The sequence below is a fragment of the Pterocles gutturalis genome, unplaced genomic scaffold (assembly GCF_000699245.1).
Source record: "Pterocles gutturalis isolate BGI_N339 unplaced genomic scaffold, ASM69924v1 scaffold40696, whole genome shotgun sequence".
In the NCBI taxonomy this organism is placed as follows: domain Eukaryota; kingdom Metazoa; phylum Chordata; class Aves; order Pterocliformes; family Pteroclidae; genus Pterocles; species Pterocles gutturalis.
In genome coordinates this window covers 24,699-48,351 of record NW_010101901.1, presented here as the reverse complement: position 1 = coordinate 48,351, position 23,653 = coordinate 24,699, and the positions used below count along the sequence as shown (strand labels likewise).

Sequence of the window (23,653 nt, the reverse complement as noted above, 5' to 3'; positions counted from 1 at the left end):
CCCTGAAGAGAAGGACTTGGGGGTACTGGCCAATGAAATGCTGGACACGAGCTGGCAAGCTTGCAGCCCAGCCCAGAAAGCCAGCTGTGTCCTGGGCTGCATCAAAAGAAGTGTGACCAGAAGGTCGAGGGAGGTGATTCTCCCCCTCTGCTCTGCTCTCATGAGACCCCACCTGGAGTACTGTGTCCAGCTCTGGAGTCCTCAGCACAGGAGGGACATGGAACTGTTAGAGCAAGTCCAGAGGAGGGCCACAAAGGTGATCAGAGGGCTGGAGCACCTCCCATATGAGGACAGGCTGAGAGAGTTGGGGTTGTTCAGCCTGGAGAAGAGAAGGCTTCAGGGAGAGCTTATAGCAGCCTTCCAGTACTTAAAGGGGGCTACAGGAAGATGGGGAGGCACTCTTTATCAGGGGGTGTAGTGACAGGATGAGGGGTAATGCCTTCAAGTTGAAAGAGGGTAGATTTAGGTTAGAATTAGGAAGAAATTTTTCCCTGTGACAGTGTTGAGGCGCTGGAAGAGGTTGCCCGGAGAAGCTGTGGATGCCCCATCCCTGGAGGTGTTCAAGGCCAGGTTGGATGAGGCTTTGAGCAACCTGGCCTAGTGGAAGGTATTCTATGATTCTTTTCCATGTCATTAGCAAGTCTGTTAACAAAATATAGCAGCAGAATTAATCTCAGAATGACCTCACCAGAATAATACGAAATTACTGATGTTTTTCTAATTACTTTTTGAGAACCATCAATCAATTTTTAAAAAATTATTTTAATGTGACATTTAGCCTTTGCATTACTCTGGCTTCCTTGTCAGAATAAATAACTGGGTAAATGCAAACCAAGTGACCTTCTTGACTGAGGTTATGATTCCTCTGTCGCACCTGAAGATGTCCAGCTTGTTTGACAAGATCTTTTACAATGCATATTGTCTGGAATTTCTTATACCTCTTTTTTAAAAAATTCTTTGTTAATGAAGTCTCGTGTCAATTATTCGACTGTTTTGCCTGAGATCAATGCCAGGCTATCTGGATGTCATTAAATGGGTCATTCTGTTTATTGCATCAGTAATGACAGACTTTATTTTTCTGTTACAGTACCGAAAATGATTCAAAGAAAAAATGCTTATAAAAAAGAAACATTATGACAATTATCTAGACCTCTTCATTCACTAAAGGTTAACTTTAGGATCTACAGATAACATTTTCCTGAGTTTCTGTTGGCCCAGAAATAATTTTATCACTATTAGAGATTCTGAATTTGTTAACTTGGCTTTTTCTTCTAACATGGAATAGAAGTTCTATTAGCCATCTCTCCTTTTCTGCGTAACTATTGATAGTTCTATTATTTTTAAATAGTATTGAGATTCAGATTCACACTGACCTGAACGTATAGTTTTAAAACTCCTTCTACATTTTCTGACGAAAGTAAATTTTTTCACATCACTGAAAAATGCAAGCATTGTTGAAGTATGCATTTTAAAACAGATTATATTTTGACGCAAATTGCTTGTTTTTAAAGCCTACAATTAACACAGAGAAGAAAATGAAAATGGTAGATTGCCTGGACTGGGCCAGACCACAGGCCTGCATCTTGTCTCTACCAGTAATCAAAAGCAGGCCTTTGGGGAATAGCATGGGTGTAACTCCCAGTACTGCCCAATCATCCACTGAAGTACAATGAACACTGTTCTGAGGGGAGGTGAATATATATATATGTGTGTATATCTACAAATATGTATCTACACACACACAAACCACACACACATATATATATATACATACACACACTAATACCTTAACATGCTTTTGCGTTTATGGATGCAATAGGGATTCATATTTCAAAGTCGGTCAGTATCTGGCTATCAGCTATCCCTTCCCAGTTTTCAAAAGGGATAATATAAAGGACTGGAATATTTGTTCCTCACTCCAGTCTAGTGTAGTGGCTTCCAGCTAGCAGACTGTATCCCAATGAAGATATGACAGACGTGAGCTTTGCCTGTCTTTAGTTTGCAAAGCTCAGCACTATGAGAAAGAGGACAGTGAAAGGGAAAAGGTCTCTTGCAGTACTCACCGAGCTGTTTTCTAGTTCTTTTTCCACTGCTGAATGTGACTCATTATTAGCTGGGTTCTTTGGTGCAGCAAATTCTGGTTTCTTAATTTTTGTGTCAGGTTTGTTTTCTTTGGCGTCTGGCTTACCCCCAGATCTAGCAGGACTTGGCTTCTGTGAGGGTGGTATCCGTGCAAGTGTTGACGGTGATGGGTTGACATATTCATCTTCTTCCCTGAGCTCCTGTGGAAGCACTGTTGGATTCACTTTTACATAATAACCATGGTAGTGATCATGCAGCTCCCCATTCTCTGTGCTGATGGGATTGTGATGGGCTGAAAACTTTTGCTGGTGTTTCACAGCTATTTCCTCCTTCATTGGTGCTTTTGAATATAAAGGCTTGTTAATTGTGGGTGTTATATTCTCAGTGGCTAAAAGCTTTTTTTCTTGACTGAGTCTTGCCCCAGAAGTGGAGCTTTGCCTTTTCAGCTGTTTTGAAGGAGAAGATTCAGAAGAAAGAGGAGGACTATGCCTTGGACTTGCTTCTGGGGTTCGAGGAGGTGTAGTACCTTTTCGATAAAAATGAGGTGACTCTTTTGGGGTAGGTGGTTTTTCCTGAACTTTTTCTTCAGATTTTTCTTTCATCTCTGTTCCTTCTTGAAATTTTTGTTTGATATAATCAGGGCCTGAAAAATAGTGTAATGGAAATATTATGATTAAAACAACAATAAGACTGCACAGTAAAACTATTGCATTGGGATGTCAGACTGGACTGCCTCGCTAAAATGCTGACAGGGGCAGGTGTTACTAAAAAATCACTGACATCTGTACTGATTTATTCTAAATCACTCAGCAGTTGAAGTTAATGTACTTCTTGCTAATTGTTGGGACTACTTACTAATTTGGTTCAGTCACTTTATGTCTTCAGCTTTGTAAAGGGTCATAGAACATAAATTGTCTTTGAGTGAAGTCTGAGGGACTGAAGACTGACTTACCTTACATATCTTTCATTCTTTTTCCGAAAGGCATGTTTTGAGGTATATTTTGCTTAATTACCATAATCTATTTAACTTCTGCCCTCATGATCATAGTATCTGTTTGACATGGAAGTAATTAACCATCAGCATGTCTCTTCTGCCCTTATTACCTACAGGAAATAGGACTTGAATCACACTTTTTCCTTTTGAGTGCATGTTAGCTTGTGCATATATATGTGCCTTGGACTCTCAAACACTGGCTTTGTCTTCCTAATCCAACCCCTTACCACATGAGGATGCAGGTTAACCACTCTAGTTGGTAACACAATCCTGCTTAGAAGCTAGGAAGACAAATTCTCTCACATTCACTAGGAAAATACCTATAGAACAGCTGGTAAGAAGAATATCCTCCCCCCAAATCCTAGCTAAACACCCATGAGCATGTTCACCACTAGGACTCACTTATCAAGGCGCATTTCTATGCAGCTGTTTACATGAAGACAAGCTGTCTGAGATGCTTTGCTCCAGGTTTTGGTTGTCTAATTTAACAGTTCAGTGCTAAGACTTGAGTAAACACTGTTGAAGAAAGAAAATTGCTGTAAATCTTTCTGTATTGTGGGTGGCATTTTCTATTTTATTTCCACAAGGCCACATCCCAGATTCCAGGATCAGGTCCTGTAAGAAGTCAGAAGCTGGGGACCTCTGCGAACAAGGAACCTCAATGATCTTTCTGTATGTTTAGTAATGGGTTCTGCCAAATACCTTGCAACTGTTTCTTCACTTTTATCTTTGCTAGCACTACTACTTTCCTTTGTTTTTTGTTTTTTTTTTTTTTTTTTTTATCTTCTGTAAGTGCGTCTTATCTGTGTTATATGTCACAGAGAAATTCTGTGGCCAGAGAAGAATGTCTGCATATATTTTTCTGCTTCTGAGTTTAAAGGAGGCTCTAGCTGTGTTAGGCAGATACAGTGTTTTTACAGATGCCAGAAGCATTTGCATCACTACACAGTGCTAAGATGAGAGGAAGGAAGAGCAGCATGAAGTTTTTGGAAGTTACTGAGTCATCCGGTAAGTAAGCATTGCTGAGAAGAATTACTCGGCATGCAATGTCTTTTGAGCAGGAAAATCACAACATTTTTGACATCTTTGAAAACCAGGGGTGGAAATACGGAGCTGTTGAGAAAGAAGGCTGGATATAGACAAGCAAGGATTTGTTCTCAAATGACATTTGAGGACGAAGCTTTAAGGAGTTAAGCCTGCAGAGCGGCAGAGGACTAGAGGCTTGTTTCTTATGGTTTTCTATAACCTTCCTCGTAAAAGGCAAAGGCAGCGCAACACAAATTAAAAGTTGCCATATATAAAGTTACACCATTCACAAAATTATCTGTCATGTAGGGGATTTCCTTCTCTCTTTGTTGAGATGCATAAGATAATGCTGAGGGTTTTAACCTGCATAAACTTTGTTTTTCTCTTCTTTTTTCACATGCAATATAATTAGGGGTGTAAAGAGAAAAGGATAGCTAAGAGACCTCTGCCTAACCTTTAAGTCCAAGCTACAGAACTGTCAAATTGCAATGTTTCTGTATTATGGATAAATACACATACACATTCACTTGCTTCTTATGACGGCTGTGGTGAAAGCATTCCAATTAGAATACCATATCTTCAGCCTTATAATGCTACCCAAATGGCACCAGATCTGTTCCTCACCTATGAAGAAAATTCACATCCTGTGACAGCTCTCCAGTGTCCAATATATGTAAAGATATGACTTTTACTAATATCTGATCACACTTGCCGGACTGAAGGGACTTTCATAAGGAACACATCCAGATCTCAGAAATGTCACCCCTCTCCACTGTTTCTTACAATCAACTAAAAGCCTCCCAAGGCTGTCCAGAGGGACTCTCTCCTCCCAAGACCTCCAAACTGTGTTGGAACTTCTGAAACAAGAAGGAAGCCATGTCTTGGCTGCCCATGTCTCCTTGAGAGACTGGTAGAGTGAAAAACAAAAACAAAAACAAATTAAACAACAACAAAATAATCTTTAACTGGAGCTTTCCAAAGACGTGTCAACAGTCTAACAGTGCCATATTTTTACTGGGTATTTGGCAATATTTGCTGCTAAGTGACATTGAGTCCCACCAGAGAAAGCTATAGCCATCTGCATCCAAGTAAAGTCTGAGAGTGTCTACCCAGACATCCAGCCTTAACACAACACAGCAGACCTTCCTCCCACCCCCAGTACATTGTATATGGCTATTAAAGATACATCCTTTGCCTCCAATCTTGCTAGGCAGGTCTTTCCAACACCCAGATTCTTGGCTCTACGCTGAAGTTAGCTTTGGAGATTGTCCAAGGACTTTTTTACGTCTCTTCACTGTATTCAGTACAATCAGATTATGCACCTGTCTGAACCACTGACTCCCAGCAGCAAGAACACAGTTCCCGCTCCCCTCTGAGGACTAAGAATACTCGTCAGGACTTACCTTGTCCTCTTCGTTAAACACATTATCTAATACTACAGACAGGGGCAACAGAGTCCTTTTTCTCTAGCTTAAGAGCACTCTACAGCAAGAGTTTGAAGGAATCAGGGCCAAGGGAATTTGGAAAGGGAGTTTCTGTCTAGGAAATAAACATGAACTTCTGTTCTTCAGTTTGCAGTTCAAGCAACCAGTAGATATATTCCTAGACGTGATATATCTGAGTGCCTAAGGAGAACCTGGTCTGGAAAGCAGAACCAAGAAACGGTTTCTAAGTAAGTAAAGATAAGCTTTCTTTGTGGATGATCCTGTGTGTTTTCTCATGGTGATATGCTGGCCCTGCTACCATCACTTCAAAATTGATGCACCTTTGCTGGCTGAAGGTGAGCCATGGAGTGGTTTTCGCTCACACAGCTGTTGTGACGCCAGCAGCTGGATGGCTCCGTTAAAATGTGAGTTCACCAGTATTTGGGGGCAATAGCCTCTGAAAGCCAAAGGACTGTGTGGATGTGTGTGATGTATGTATGCAGAGTCTCATAATGTCTGCTTAAAGAGCATTTCATTGATGGCTGTGGGGTGAGGGAAGCTTTGGTTTGGTTGCAGAAACACTCATAGTTTTTCTAAATCTAGAATTTATTGTGGAGTTCTTGTGTAGCATGTCCTTCCTCCTGGAAGGGCTCCAGTAAGTGATGTGACAGCATGGTCAGCCTCATAAATGAGAAGAGAAGCATGCCCTGGTTCAGGTACAGCATTTTGAGAGGTGACAGCCACATGCTTTCCTCCATGGCCTAGTGAGGCTTACATAATGGCAGCATGGGGCTGTTTCAGGATTCTGGCTCAAGCAGTGCCTGAAAATGTCATTTTGCAGGACACTGTAAATGCAGGCAGTGTTTCCCAAGAAAGCTAAGAAGAGACATTGTGCCTTATCAGCTCAGGATGAAATTTGAAGCTTGAGAGGGATTGCAGAATGCACCTAAAAGATAGTAAGGAAAAAGGTGTAGATATATATTGACATAGGTGCTTCAGGTCATACTCCTGCCTAGTCAGTCCAGCTAGTTTCAAACACTTTGGCCTCTTTGTGAAAGAGACAAGATGAGGATATGGGAAAATGGTGGGACTGAATGAGGCTGAGCTCAGGAAGTGCTAAAGGCACTAGGATTTCTTAGAGTAGGGCTGGTGAACCTTCAAGGAGCAAGTCTGAATTCCATAGTTAATAAGCATAACTGAGTAACCTGCCATAAATCTCATTTCCATAATTTAATACGCTTTTGCCTCATTTTAGTATAATGACTTCTATATTCTCCAAATTATTAAGTAAATACTTCTTTTAACTGGCAAAAACTACTTCTATAGTAACACATCAACCAAATAAAAAATTATGATTCTTTGTGGCAAGACTACAGGACAATGCATTTTCAAGTAATACAAGAACACTTCTGTAGTCTTCTAATCTTATAAAGTAACAGAGTAGTTAGTAATTTACAGACTTAAAATATACCAGAATATTCAATTAAAAATAGTACTATGGAAACTAAAATACACTATATTCTAGTACATTTTCATTCTGTATAGCATTATTTTCTTTAAGAGTTAATCCACTGCATCCTACACTTTTGCAACTTTCCATGTATTCCTGTACAACCTTGGACACATTTTAACATCTTACTTGGTCCACATGTAAAAAGAAAGTATGCAGTGCACACTCTGGTTTAAAAGTTTTGCCCTGAACCAAAACTGTTTAAGACAGGGAATTCTGCTGATATGTCGTGGGTGCGGCAACTGTGCGCCATGTGCTTGCTCCCTTCCCCTTCCCCCGCCCTGTGAGACTGGGGGGAAAGAATGGAAAAAAAAAACAACAAACCAAAAGGTGGAACCTTGTGAGTTAAGGTAACAACAGATTTAATAATAGAACACAAGAAAAACAGAAGATAACAACAACAATAATATTGATAGGAATACGCAATGGAACGGCTCAACACTTGAAGCCCTCCCAAGCCGTGCAGCCAAAAACCCCCCACCCCCCGGCCAGCTTCTCCATATATCCCAGGCATGACATCAGCATGGTATCGAATGTCCCCTTGGCTATGCCCACCTCCTAGCTTCTATGAAAATTAACCCTATCCCAGTTGAACCCAGGACACAATTTCCACAGGAAACATTTTCACAGTGCCAGATGCATTCCTTCTTAGAGGGAATGTTGTGAGAAACTCCACTAGGACTCCACGAGAAACTCCACTCTCTTGGAGCAGCACAAAATTTTGGTAGAGTAGGTTTCTCGGAGCTAAGCTTGAGACACTATGCAATACAGATAACAGCCTCTCACTGTACTATGCCAGAGGATGCCTAGTGCTGCAGACCTTGGCTCTACGTGACTGAAGTAGGTTGCTGTAAGACACTACAGGTAAGCACAGGCTATAGGAGTCCAGCAGCCTTGTCACCTGGGTGTCTCCAGTCCCCATGGTGGATACTCCCAGTCATAAACTGGTTGGCTGCTCCACAAGAGGAGAGGATCCTCCTTCCCCTTCTCCCTCTCCAATTTGTGAAGGTTCAGCCACAACCTTTAAATCAGTTAAAAATAATTCAGATGTAAGGTGCTGTAATTACATACCCTGTGCAAAAATGCTAATTGTGGAATTACACAGTATTACCAATGAGACTATGCTTAATTAGGTCATCATAACTTGCAAAACGATGTTTAAAACCTAAAGGTTGACATGTTCTTTACTGTAGAGACCAATTGTGTTCTTCAGACATATTCCCTCTATTTTTTTCAGAGGAAAATGAAAAACATGGCAAAACCGCCTTCTTAGTACATGGAAATTACATAATTTTCCACAATTTTCTCTTACTCTGTGCAATTTTACAGTTAAAAAGAAAAAAAAAAAAAGAAAAAATGAAAAGAAAAAAAGACAGCTTCTCCTTAAGAAAAAACCCCAACTTTATCAATAATTTTATAAACATCTTATAATTTCTTCATGATACTTCTTTCACTCTTTTGTCACCACAGCCTTACCATTCTTGCCATTCATGAAAAACAAGCATTTCATATTACAATTTTATTAATCTTCTGAAAGCAAAAAAAGATTGCAATGCCATGAATGTGAGCTCTGAAATAGAATATTCACAGGATATAACACTTAAAGTACTGTTGTTGCTGAAATGATGTGATTCAATTTCAAGGCATATTAGAAGTAATTATTAGGTAAGTATGCATTTATTTCTGCTTTTTAAACTAGAGTACACATTATGTGATGTAACCTAACTATCTTTAAGGCCACATAAAGAGTTAGCAAATATATAGTTCTATATAAAGAGTAACTCAGGTAACAAATAACATTATAATTTAATGATTACAAGAAAATCTGTGTCGCACTTATAGAAAAATTCACCCATGAAGCAGATAACTTCACTCTCTAATTTTGTTTATACATACACATTGTTAGTGGAAAGACTCTCAGTCTTCACTGCAAGGTGTACTAATTGTGGGGTAATGGTGACACGATCAAAGGCATTTGTTCAGTCAGGACACTGAAGTCTATATGCAAACCTTCCAAGATTAGAGGTGTCTTTTTACTAAACAACTGAACACTTCTATAAAAACGAGAAATTTCCTGCTCTGAAAAGTTCACAATCTGTAAGTAAAAAGATAAGTACAAAAGACAGCAAAAAGGATATATCAATAGCCCATTTTACAGGGGAGCTAAAACAAAGGGACATCATGACCCAAAATGCATGCTTTATCTGAATAATCTCTCTGAATTCAGTGGTTAGTTGTCAAGAAAGCACTGTCATGCTCAAAGCTCTGCAAAGTATTTGGTAAAGAGATAGCCTAAGGTTGCACAGGAAGCCTTTGTCAAAACTAGTAATGGAGTGCAAGTCTTCTGAGTAATCAAAAGCCAACACAGCACTTTGACTATAAGTTTGTTACATATCTTCATAAATGTCATCTTCCTGGAGAAGCCGAGAACCGTCTATTGAATCATAATTCAAAGATCAGGAGAAATAGTAAATGGTGAGTGAGTTTCTTACTGCACATTATAGCCTAGTACAAATCCAGGGCAAGATACTGTTAAAGCAAAAGCTGAAGTCTTTTGTGTTTAAATATACTGTACCAAAAAATGGAAATATATAGTTTGGTGTTAGTACTATAGGTTGCAATGTACTTTTTGAGAAATAAGACAGTGAAAACCATCTGGTTTGATACCTTCTGATGTGATCAATGGTTTTCTAAAGTATCGCTTGTGGCAACAATATCTACGTTCTCATAATAAGATTTATTTGCTACTCTGATGAACATTAATACCACTTGGAAAGCCTGGTGACCCATCAGAGGATCAATGAATACAGAATCTTTTTTTCCTGAAAGCATCCAAAATATTCTTATGTTAGGATTTTTCAGATAGGACATCTATTTTATAATAATTCCTCAGCATTCAGGATGGTAACCGTAGGTGAAGGAAATAAAAACAATTTCTTACTGGTCTGCTAAAAGAAGTGATTCGATGAGTAATCATGAAACTGCAAAATAACTATATTCAGTAATTTTTGGAAAGACAGGGTTTTTAATTATTGCTTTAGGAGGGGGGGGGGGGGGAGGGAAGAACTAGAATTAATGTCATTAGTACGCCCTCTGTTTTATTCTTGTTTTTCTGAAGGTTATACTGGTAACAGGAAAAAAAAAAATGCTTTTAACTGATAGGTTGCTGGCTTGAATTGCAGCCCACATGAATGGAGGGCTGTGCAATGTCATGTAAAATGTGTTGATGAACTCAGCAGAACAGAGCTATGCTTATGGTTTTAGTAATGTTTGGCAGTCCTGTCTGCCATATTAGCAGACTGAACTGGGACTGAATGGGGCTGGAAATTAAGGGTTTAGGATTATAGCCATAGAGAAATTGATGGATACAACGCAAGGTGCTTAAAGAGGCACAGGGCTCCAAAAAATAATTTCTGCCTGACTTAGATACGGTAGTTTAAGAGGTTAACACCCCAGATGTCTGCAGTATCCTTCTGATAGATATAATGCCTCAGCAATAGGACCCTGGAATGGTGCAGCTGCTTCACGGTTGGGCCAACGTGCAGCAAGGTATGCAAGATTTCTGGCCCCCAGACAGTGGGCACCTGACTTGATTGCCAAGTTGGAGGTGGGATTTCCCTCGAAAGAAATGCCCCACTCCTAGTGATGCATATATATGTTATTTAATAATTCCTTAATTCAAAATGGCCCTGTTGCCCTGTTTTGGCTGCCTCTAAAGTTGGTTATGCCAACTGGAATAATGACTCTCCTTAGCTGTACTTGAGAATGCTTTACAGAAAAAAATAACACATTTGCTACGGTTTAAAAATAAAGCATATCGCAAAAGAGAAAGAAGAATTTACATGGAAGGGATTGTTGACACTGCCTGCTGAGATCTACAAGCAACCCAAGTCTGGATGCCTGCTTTAACTTTCAGCTTTTGATAGCAACTGCATTTTGGTCAGATATGACCAGAATTTTAAACGCTAATAAGCAGCTTCCCTAGCAAGGCACAAGTCAAAAATCTTGCCTGAATTAATTTTTAAATTCCATTTGGCTGCCTTACAATACATCACTCTTTTTGTGAACTTACTACCAGTAACATGGAAGTACCATGGCTGCCTAGGAAAGAAAATGATAGGGTAAACATGAGGGAGAAGACTGAGTGCTTTGCATAATCAAAAAAATACCCTGAAATATAATGTTTATTATTTGGGATGATTTGTAATCCTTCTTGATTTACTCTCACTCCCAACTCCTCATTTTCTCTTCTTCCCCCCTTGAAAATACCTTCCCTTTGCTGAAATTTTCTCCAGCTTAGACTTTTAGGGCTCTTCAATCTGTTGTTAACGTTGCTGTTTCCTTAAGAACGACTCCTGGTAGCCTTTCTTCTCCTACTCCACTGGAGGCAACACTGAAACTAGCATGTGCCAACAGTTACTCACTCACTAGATCCATGAACGTCATGGAGAATGATGCCTACAAGTATTTATTTTATGGAGCTGTTGTGATTTGATCTGGTGCCCTGCTGTCCTTCAAGCCACGTACCACTGACGTGACCTAAAAATATAATACAAAGATAGCACACAATGTGATATTATGTTATTGCCATAACAAGACAAAGCCACATAATCATTCAGCAATGTAGAAGTCAAAATACACAAATCTTTCACCTAGGACTAACTAAAAGGTAGCATCGCTGAATACAAGCAGGTTTTAACACAGCCTTAAATGCAACCTTCCCTTCTTGCTAAGTAAAGATAAGCACCTACAATAGGTAATTACTGGTAGAAATTGCGTACTAAATGTCTTGTATAGAACCCCAAACATTCAAATTCTTGTGTATCAAGGTTGCCCTCTCAATTGCTTTCTTTACTGCTTACTCAGGAAGCAGTTTTGTGCAGTATCATAAACAACTTCCAAGTAGTTTTGCTAGAATACCTATCTACCATACTTAAAACATCTGCCAGTACTTTATTTTCCTGTTTTTGACATCAATGAAAACGATTGAACCTTCTCAAAGCCCACATCAAACACTTCCTGTAACGGACTAGACAGTGATCAAGAGTGCCGAGTTACTTATTTACTAGCCGCACACACAGGGACATGCATACACTTTGGCCAAACCCAAGGCTAGTTCCTATGCCTCTGTGTTTACTCTGCTCTGATATTTACAAAGCACAAGAGAGCTATTGGTGTGGCTTGTGAACTGCCTACTTTACTGCTAGTTTCTCTGCATTTCACACAGGTATTTGTTGAAAAGTATTTGGCACTGTTATCTCACAATGCTGTAAGAAACTTCTTGAAAATATTAAAAACATCTACTCAAGCTCATGGATCTGAGTTGCTAGCAATAGAAATGACAACAACAAAGGAAATGGACTTCTGACCCAAATCATGTGCAACATCACAAACTTGTGAGTCCAGCAGTAGGATGATAAAACATGTTAATGTAATTCTTATCTGTACGAAACCCAGACTGCCTCTTCTCTCCCTCCCTATCAGTTCCTCCAAATCTGCAATGAATTTGAATTGTTCTATTACTAACACACCTGAATATAATACATAAACAGTATTTTTCTATTTTGCATTTTTGAATTCTCCAATAAATAACCAAAAATAATTAAGGATAAAAGATTCCCTAAAAGTAAGATTTTATTCCTCAAAAGGTTTCTAAATGCATCGTTATGGAGTGGAAATATACACACTGAAGGATCTTGAAGGCAGGAAAGAATAGACTAATGAATCTCAAAAACTGCCTGCAATCAGCACTAAGTAAGAACAATGTACTTATTCTGGTTGTAACTCCAATCTCTGCTCCACTTCTGTGACTGCTTTAGTAGATGACTAAAGTAGCTGTGACATTTGTAAAACGGGCCACAAAATTCATAATTGTATCTGCATAGCAGATCAAAGTGTGTAGGCCCTTATACTTTTGTATTCATTACCATCAGAAAAAAGTAACAAATTTATCCTACCTGATAGACGGCACGGTAAGTGCTGCACAGCTCTCTCTAACACCTCATTGGGACATCAGCTTGTGGACACAGAAATTGCTCATGACCAGCAATCTTAATTAAGGCTTTCTTTACTTACCCTAACTCTCTGTTGATGAATGCTGACAGGACTTCAAGTAATATTTGACAAGATTATATGGTGTTGGCATATGGCTCCTGTATGAAGGACAGGATTCATTTTTCCAGGCCAGATAATATACACACATGGTACTTAATGTGAATGCTCCTGGCTAAATAACACACATACTATAATCTACTTGAATACTTCTGAGCCTGCAGGCTGCTAAATATGGGATAACTGAGAAGGTAAGTTTTTAGCTTTTCACTGAAAATCTAAAGCCTACTTTACTTCAGCCAAGCTGCACTGGGGCATGAGGGAGTCTGAAGCCTAGAGTCAGTGCATGTTTTCCTGCTATTATTAAGAACGGTACATGAACCTCTGATCATGGGAACCTTTCTCTGAAAACCGGAAAAAAAATCCACTGGAAAATTTAGCAAATGTTAACTGCAGCAGCAGTGTTCTTTAAGCTCCTTTGTATTTATAATGGATCCATAATGGATGGACAGAAGTGAAAGACCGTAATTCTGTTCTCATCACAACTGCATATTCTCCGAAGAGATGAATTGTATATATACATAGACTGTTCATTTGGCATAATAGCTGCCTTTACCCAGTACAACCACACTTCTTTATATTTCTCTCAGCATGTCTGCATCTTTCTTGTATGACAATGCCCAAAGTTATACACAATACTTCAAATTCAGTGTCACTGGGCTCATGCAGAGAAGGCACCATTACCCTTCTTCTCCATGACGTGCTTCTTCTGTATATACAGCCTGGAACAGTATTAGCTGCTTCTCCTGTCATATCACATTTCAAGTGCATGGCTATCATCCTGCTCCATGGGAGTTTTGGCAACCACCTCAACAGAAGCAGGTTCACATCTCATCTCCTACTGGCTGAGTCTGTCAGCCCTTAAGGACTTCTTGTAGTGCTTCTGAGGAGTGCAGTGGAAATACTAGGTCTGATAATTCTGAGCACAAGTTTACATTTGGTGAGTGATCACTGCTGCAAACAGTAGCACTCACTTTCAGCTATTACATGTGCAATGTTATTGAGAACTCTGTTTTTCTCTGTTCCAGCTTGTGTTTGCAACATGAACTTTCACTGTTACCTGACAATGTAAATAATGTGCTGTTCACCATATAATACAAATATCCAACATATCATCCATGACATTTGGCTAGTCATTAGTGAAGATCCAGGTGAGATGACTACCAAATTCCTTGTCATTTTATTAGGCTTCTCTCTCTCTGCTATTTTTCACTTCCATTTATTTCTTTTTATTCTCATCAACAACCTCCAGTATTCCTATTGGAATCAGGCAGGAAAATTATCTAAACATTTGATTCTCCTTTTGAAAACATTACAGATTAGTAATTGTCATGACTTGTCTTTTAGATAACAGGAAAATACACTATACCTGATGAAGTTCAGGATCAAAACTGAAACTAGTTTGGCAGTCATGATTTACATTAAAAACAAAATACTTATGGCTCTTAATATTTATTGCTGATTGTTCGCTTAGTATATTCGCTCCTCTTGCAAACCTCACGGGTTTGCCTCTCTGTTCCACATCAAAACTTTTAACATAAGTATCCCAGTTCCCAGTGAGAGACTGGTAACAGACTGTCAAAGTTGTGTCACTTACATTGCCTCCTGGGCCACAAACAAGTATGGAGGCAGCAGTAGGTTTTTCTTACTTGCATTTGACTCTCTTTGCAGAATTTGATATCATATACTGAGAAAAACTTTAACCAAAATTTCTTACATGGACCAATCCTCAAGCTCCTGGTCTATCTGTCCACATATGCAAGTTTACACAGATATTAGAAATTACTGAAATGATAGTAGTTGCTCTGCTGATATGGATCAAACAGCTTCAGATTAAAACTGCATCCACTTCCACAGGCAACTGGAAACAACCGCAAAATTACATGCTTTAGAGACTTTAGGAGGAGGAGAAAAATATATTCACAGCTGTCAGATGCTCTTCAATACAATGGTATTGCTCTTTAGCAAATCTAGTAACCAATGTAGCTGCAAATATTATTTTTCTCTAATGTTCTACCGTTCCATCTGAAATTCATCTCTTGTTCCCCATTTTCTACAAAAACAACAGCAAAAAAAGCCCACAGTAAGCGTTAACTGCTTATGGTCAAGTAGTCTATGTCACTCTAACCAGCTCAGCTGTAGAGAAGTGCTAATGTAACCCGTATCACATGTTAAAAAATAACATGAGAAACCTAACCTTTTTCAACATACCTTGAACCTTCACTAGTATAATAAACTCCTTTCAAAAAAAAAAAAAATCACCATACTCTAGTGAAAATTAGCACTGTAAGGAAAGTTCTCCAGTACAGACCTTGTTAGCTGAATTTCAACATGGAACAAATATTTATGACGCAGTTATAAATAGGATTTATAATGGAAATGTTGACGCTGTGATAATACTCCCATGTGATAGACCCTACTTCATCTTGTCCTTGGCTGATGGACACTGTGACAGGCCAATACCAAAATTTACTGGAGCAAGCCAACAATGGTCAGGTTCTGTGTCCTAGAAGGAATGGTTCTTTTTGTGAGCAAATGAATAATTTTGAACAGAAGAAATAATGCAGCTAAAACTCTAAGGTAGCACTGACTTCTTTCTCTCAGATTATAAGTGCAATTAACACTCCCATGGTGGCAGCTCAGATAGGTATACCTAGCCTAGAATTCAAGAAGCTACTTCAAGATAGAATCATAACGAAGACAGCAGTAAAGCTAGTCCAGGCTAGTTGCGTGACTGTTTAGCTAGCTTCATAGTCAGATCCTATAGCCTTTACTAGGCAACCAGAAGTTGTATCGGGATGCAAATTAACTAGCTTAGTACTTAATGGAAGCCTGTGAAAATTACAGTGACTGTAACAGCTTTATCTCTCTACAGGAAACTGGTTCTCTGTTATTAGTTTTAGAAGTTAATTAATTCAAAACTAGTTACTCACTTTTTTTTTTTTTTTTTTTTTTTTTTTTCCTGAGCAAATTATTAGATTATGTGACCCAAAAGTATCTGGGAGAGATTGAGAAAGCATCCTGAAGAATGAAGGAATGAAGGCTACTCTTTTGCAACCTCTCATTCCTTTGCCTTCTCCCAAGCACACTTCCTGGTCCCAGATGCACTCAGGAATGCTGGGGAGTGGGTTGAGCCAGCACGTGTGTATGACAGTGGGGTAGGATGGGTGCAGACTGCCAGCAAGCTGGACGGGCCTCACACTGGGCAAGATGAAAGATGCGGAAGGGTGGGGGCATCTGTACGTAGGCCTTGGTGAGAGTGGTGATAAACTCGGAAGCCAAATTTTATGACAAGAGTTATAAAAAAGAACAAGAATAAAGCTTGAAACTGATAACTTTTAGCACACCTTCTTTCTTTGATTACTAGATACAACAGAAGTGCCTTAGGATACTTCTAGAGGCTTTGGCTTCTCCAAAGAGAACAAGAAAGAGGACAGAAGCAGTAAATTGTAGAGATGCCACAGAAGGAATCCAGACTACAGTTGTGCAAGGATGATGAAGCCGTATGTCGAATAGTTTCAGAAAAAGAACAGGCTCTTCTATGACTAAGAATAACCAGTGAGCTTCCAAATGGTTTAAGGCACAAACTGATGCCATGGCTAGTAACACTGATCAGGCAAAGTGCTCACTGTAACTGGCTTTTAAAAAAAAAAAAAATCTGGCCTGGTACACATGCATTCAGCCAGTACAGTCCAGTTACTTAGTATCAGACAGAAATCTCTCTTTCCTGTCCATATGGAGTTTGCATTTTGTGAACTGAAGGAGGTGGAGATGGCAGGGAGGAGGAAGATGGGAAGGATGTGTTTTCTTCTGAGGCTACAGACACCCACCACTGGTCAAAACAGAATGGAAAACACAATTGCTCTTTAAAGCATTAGAGGCCATTAGATATTGCCTTATCATAAGCTTAAAATGCTTATTTATGAAACCAGTAATGTTCAGCATGTTAATACTGATACTGTAACAGTAATTTATTTATTTATTTATTTATTTAAGGATTTTAGGGCCCAGTTGCTTAAGAAAATAGAAGCTATGGATGGTTGTTATGAACATGACTTTAGCTTTCTGCTCAGATACCTGAAGAAGATATGCACTACAAAGGGTTTCCCAAGATCTTAGGTGAAAAGAAAGTAGGAATTAGACTTTCCAACTTCCAAAAATTACAGGAAAAAATGCTGGTAAATAATGACAAATTCTTATTATTTTCATCAGTTCTCTGCTTATATATTTCACCTAAAGAAATACTGTCCATCTCGTTAGAAAGTGTTATTTGATAAACTGCTCCTTGATTTCTCTCTTGTATTTTTTCGGAGGTCAAAGGCTGTATGAATTGTTCTGGTGAGCCATGCACATTCGCCTGGCAGCTGGTTGGCCTGACAAATAATCTGCCATAAAATAATTCAGAGTTGAATTTCCAGACCTTAATCGCTCCACGGTAAAGTGCCCAGACTACTCTTACCCTTCTTTCATTTAATCAAATATTAATCATTCAAGCTGAATGAAAGAGCAGTACCCATTTGCTGCAGGATATATATGCCCACAGACAATTATGTCTCAGCTGTCCAGTCTGTGCAAGTTCATACTTTAGCTTATCTCCTGATAGTTTACAAGGCTATATCCTAGTGGCCTGTAGAATTAGAATGAATGGGTAAGTCAAAGCATCCATTAACTTTGTGCAAGCATAGAACAATATTCCCCCTTTTTACTGAGTGTCAAAAGCCTTTATTTTCTGTTAGACCTTTGATACAGCACTCCCATTAGTCATGTGGCCTTCTCTAGGTTTTAACCTAGAGACACAAAACACCATTTATATTTTTTCTCTAAGCAAAGACATTCTCATACTGTCCCTGGACGACTCCCTTGAATGAGGATATGACTCAGGTTTCATTTGCTTCCTGTCCTGGTATGCTCTCTTCTGACACATCTACAAGTTTAGTGATGCCTGGAGGAAACAAACAGGTCAGAGCTAGGATTTCTCAAAATTAATTCTATTTGGTGATAAAAAGGCCTGTAAAGTGTGGCCTCTATAAAGACTGCAACATTGTTAAATCTACAAACCATACAGCATTGTGGGCAGGGCTCTGCAAAGACACACCATCCTCACAGCTGCTAATCATGAGCCAATCAATTAAGGCAATCAATTACTGGTAAAGCTAAATTTCAACATTTCTACAGTACCTCAATATTCATGATTCAGACTGACATTACTCTCACTCACTGAATTCTACTTTGCTTCCTACTGCTTTATTCCTGTTTCAATCCCCTTTTAAACTACATCACAAAGCTAGAACCTCTTGGCAGCTTCTGATGAACATCTTAATGAATACAAAATTGAAACGTTGAGACAAGGTAATTGGGAAGTAAGAACTGTCATGGTACAATGAGTGATGAACATTCACTGTAATTATAAATTGAGTGTAATACTAGGCTATATGGCCCTGAAGGTTGCTTTTTAAGAATCTGAAATTTAAGAGCTTTTTCAAAAGATTTTCAAATATTTAAATGGACGTAGGCCTCATGGAATACAGAAATCATTCACTAAGACAGAAAAAAAAGTTTAACTGTTGTTTACAGAGAGGTATTTGTACTTCACTTTTTTTCTCTCTCTTTATTTCAAGAGACTTGTTGATATACTACATACCTTTATTTGTTACTGACAGCATGCTTGCCTACTGTACTAAGTGGTTCAAACAATGAGAGAAAAATTATACTTTCCCACAATAACATATTTTCAAGACAATATAGCACAATCGAAAGCTTTCTCTTAACTATCGTTTCAGAGACTGAGATATGATGCTTATCATTACCTTTTAGCAGCACTAACAGAAACTTATAAAGGAATTGTAAAAATAAAACTCTCAAGCAACAGAAAACCAAGAAGTTGTTAGGAAGTAATAATGGTTATCTTGTTCTCATTCAAACATAGAAAGAATGCTATTTGAAAAGCAGATATTTACCACTGTTTGTGTGAGTGAATGCGAATACTTAAAAATATTTATACATTTTATTACAATTTTATTACAAAAGCTAATGCTAACATTGTCCATTAACTCATAGTTATCTGATCTAGTGTTCATTAACTCATAGTGTGATCTGATCTAGGTGTTCCTGCGCTGGCAGGGGGATTGGACTAGATGATCTTTCGAGGTCCCTTCCAATCTCTAACATTCTGCGATTCTGTGATTTTGTGATAGTATGACACTTGGGAAGTATTTAAATAAGCAAGTATGTGTACAGGTGATTCTCAGGGTTAACTGATACCACACACATTTTTTTTCAAATCTGTACAAATATGCTGTATTTGACCATCTTGAAAATAATGAGGAAATCTAAAATAAAAGAGGTATTTATCTTTTGATAGGTAGCTAGCTAACTGATAGACATTTCCACACAAAGAATACAGTAAGTAGACTTTGAGAAATGTTTTGATACACCACTGTCCACATATACAGCTGCATTTGGAGAAGGAATACAAACTCTTCCCTTCTGTAATTGGAATAAAAGTTTTAAATAAGAGGAAAATAAGAATACCGCACCTTCTCTCCCCAGATCTCGGCCAATTTGTCAGCAATGCTACTTCATATCCTGTGGCAGGAAGCAAAAAATGACACCTAGCAAATTATTGATCTGGGGGACTTCTTGGTGTCAAATTTCACACCATCAGATGTTTGCATTTTCTTTCAAGTACTCCAGCCATTTCTTTACTTCAAGGGTTTGTCAGCTTTGAAATACTTCCCTTTCAATGCTTTAATTCTCTCTTATTTCTCTTCTCTATCAAGCTTTCCTTTGACAGGGTCCCTGTTATTAGGGGTCCCTGTTATTAGTTCTTTGCATGACTAATCTTATGACTTTTAAACTCATGACTATAGAGATGAACTGCTGCTATAAATTTGGAGTTCATCACTTGATGGAAGAATCAAATAATGAAAAAAGAAAAAGACTTGGGTATCATTGGAGTAAATATGGGCCACTAATAAAAGTCTGCAGGAGAGGTTGTATTGAGGTCATTTCCAAGAGTACATACTGATACCATTTTAAAGCTAGTAAAGTTTTACTACTGGAAATGGTTCTGTTGAGATTTGCCTACAGTTCTGGACAGCCATGTTCAAGAAAGACGAATTCATATCAGGATGTGTGCAAAGAAAGTCTGCAAGATTGACAAGGTGAATGGAGATTCTAACCTGTATGAGATGACCAGCCCTTGCCTTATGCACTAAAGAAATAAAAAAGAGCACCCCAGCCCTCCCAACCCCAAGAGATTGCTCTGCACAATTAAATACTTAGGAATAAAGAAAAAAGTCAAGTATTCTTTAAGCTAACTGACAGTAATGACATAGTAACAAATATATAGTGGTCATTTATTTTAAAAATTGAAGGAAATACGTGGACTATTAGAAAATGTTGAAGAGTGTTGTTGTTCCTTGATTTTGTGGGTCATGATATTAGCCTGCATTCACTATATGGGTACATTTAAGAATAAATGGGTTTGTGTCTGAAACAAGGACGTGCAGAAGATGATGGTAAGTGAAAATGAATCTCAGAGCTATAATATATATTAGCATACAAGTGCAGGCAAGTCCTTGAAAAGTAATAACAAGATATGACTCAACTAATTTGACAGGTGAAAGAAAGGACAGACTTACAAAAAGACATTAAATTGGCAAACGAAGTTCAATTTTATCTATCCAAATTTAAGCTAAAGAGTAGTATACAAAAATATTAATCTCATGGAAAGATATCAGAAAAACAAAGCAAAAACTGCTTGGCTTCCTTCTATAGTAATTTTCCAAAACACGTGACAGGTGAAAATGGGTTGCAGTGATGATACAGGTGACAGACTTAATTCTGTGAAATCTTGAGTATGGGAACAATGCTCCACAGAGCACTACAGGCATAACAAAGGAAGATGCCCTCACAGGTTATGTATGTGTAAAGGTAAAGCATTTTCCAGAATTCAGGCCTTAGCTAACCAAGACTGTCAAGAATTCCCTTGGTCAGTAAAAAAGCTAAGGAACTTTCCTGTAATGAACACACTACAGAAACAACCCAAATTTCTGTTGATTTACTTCTCCGAAGTCTGTCTTTGACACTGTACTGAAGAAGCTACTAATCTGAAACAAAGTTGTATGCTTGATACCCACTTTTTGACGTTCAACTGTTTTTATACAAAGCACTAATCACCAAATGATTAAAAACTAAAAACAAAATCTCCTTGAGCAATGTACACTCTTCACTACCTACACATGACTATTGTTTCTGTATAATTGACAACATTCAAAAAGAAATCAACTTTTTAACTCAACACAGAATCATTTCACTGCAAGAAAAAAAAAAAAAAACAAACCAAAACTAGCCACAAAAACCCAATCTGTAATTACCTGGTTGGTAGAAATTTGGTGAAAGTTCTCTGGCAACTGCTCTTGCAATATCACATTCCTGGCGGGCAGCCTGAGCAGCCTGATCCGCAGCATCAGCTTTAGCTCTTGCATGTGCAGTTCTGTAGAGTAGAAAACGGTTTATATGCAGAGGAGTCTCTTATGAGTTGCATCAACAATGTGAAAGCAAAGGACTACTGTCCTCAGCTACCATACACTATATTGTATACTGCACCCTTATGCCCACTTGCTGTGAGTAACTGCAAATCAGCCAAAGTGTTTCAGAATCAACACATTATTCTTCTCAGTTCTTCAGTCCTGCTCATCCTTGTATCACATTTACTTGCAGGTATACAATTTACAGCCTAAGCTTATAATTAAAATTTCTAAATATAAAAAAAATAGTATCCGAGCGAAACCTGGGATGACTTTAAAACATGTCACCATAATGTGTACAGAAGCATACAGAAGGTCAGACTGGGCCACCACACTGACTCCTAAACATGGGGCTGTGAGACCAGGAGACACAGTGTTCAACAGGACCGTGGAATGCTAGTATTACCTTTACAACATTTCAAGGTTATTGCTCAATGACGGGTGTCATGTAAAATTGCCTGAAGGGTAAAACTCAGGTAAGTTGGCCCAAAAAACTGAGGTAAGTTGGCCCAAAAAACTGAGGTAAGTTGGCCCAAAAATGTCTTCGAAAATCAGACCATGTTGGAAAGGAATGGGATGGAAATTGTGTTTGATGCTTCAACAAGCATTTGTATAAATGGAGACTTAACAGTTTTAAATTATTGTAACTCACTGAATTTCAAATCCAAAACAATCTGAAAAGGCAACTTTTCTGAAGTCAAGACAACAGTTTGGAATATTTTTGTAAAGTAATCTGCTCTCTGCTTCCACTTCTTTCCTTCTGCTATTTCTTAGAAATCCTGAAGAACAGCTTGTGCAAGTGCCTCTGATTCCACACTGTGTAAACTGACCTTTGTGTTACTGCAGGACTGCATCACTGTTTGTCCCATCTTCCTTCTCCAATTAATTTTTCAAACAGTCATCAGTTTAAAAATTCCTGATGGCAGTGATCTCTCTGCCTCTACAGCATTAGCGCATAGCCTAGAGCTATGAAATGGTTCATTAGAACAGAGGGGAAGGTAAACATGGCAAACTGGCAGAGTTTTTTGAGCTTCTAGAGATATTAATAACATTTCTAAACCAGATATATTAAATTTCATGATCTCAGGAATTTTCTTGTAACATTCTAGTAAAAAGCTGACACTTAACTAAGAAAAAAATTAGTTAAGAGGACAACAGCAACAGCAATTTTTATTCCATGTGCCTGGTGATACTCATCAACAGCACTCAATCAAACAAAACTTTCAACAACTTTGCTGTAACAATTCAGTTTTATTTTCAAGGAATAAAGATGAGTTCTATGTGTTTTAGATGAAGCAAGAATTAAATGTTAGCATTAACCAGAATGAGCACCAAGGGATTAACAGTATGGCAGACTTGCATTTCTAAAAAGATGTTTAAACCCATAGGGTACTAGTATAAACACAGACATAAAGAAACCACATAGACAGTTTCATCTGTGGGGCCTGGAGAAGATTTATTCGAGCTACATCCTCCCTAAAATGTGTGTGGGGATAAATGTTGAATGTTATTGCAAAGCTTAGCTTGTCATAATTTACTGGATAAACATCAGCTCATGCTGCCTTCTTGCAGGTCCTTCTAGGTCTCTGAGTAAAAAAGATAGCGAGCAAATAAGCAGTAACACCTTCAACTTGTACTCAGGATGAGGGAAAGAAACTGTTAATCAAAACAAATACACCATATAATCCCATGTGTGTTCTGTGCAGTTCATGAATGGTTGTACGGTATGTGCTTGCTTAGTAACAGTATCAAACCCGTTCTTTCTCTATAATCATTATTTTCAATTAGATGAGCTATTCTTAGCTCCTGCATAATTATGTCTACGTAGCATAAACTTAACGAAGTGACCCTAGCACTGGGACATTGCTTTGTGAGACAATAACGTAGTCTGCACATAGATAAACTAGACACTGATCATCCTTTTGTGATCATAGAAAAACCAGACTATTCCCAACAAAAATAGTCTAATACTATT

General features: G+C 38.4%; 1 protein-coding gene across 1 annotated transcript; it reads right to left on the bottom strand.

Moving 5' to 3' along the window:
- Nucleotides 1-2,063: 2,063 nt before the first annotated feature.
- Nucleotides 2,064-21,644, bottom strand: LOC104470056 (junctophilin-1-like; the record flags this gene model as incomplete). The annotated part of the gene is made up of 2 exons (XM_010084841.1): nucleotides 2,064-2,725; nucleotides 21,526-21,644. Coding segments are annotated over 2 exons (781 nt in total), but the record flags the coding sequence as incomplete, so codon positions are not given.
- Between the last annotated feature and the right edge of the window lie 2,009 nt (nucleotides 21,645-23,653).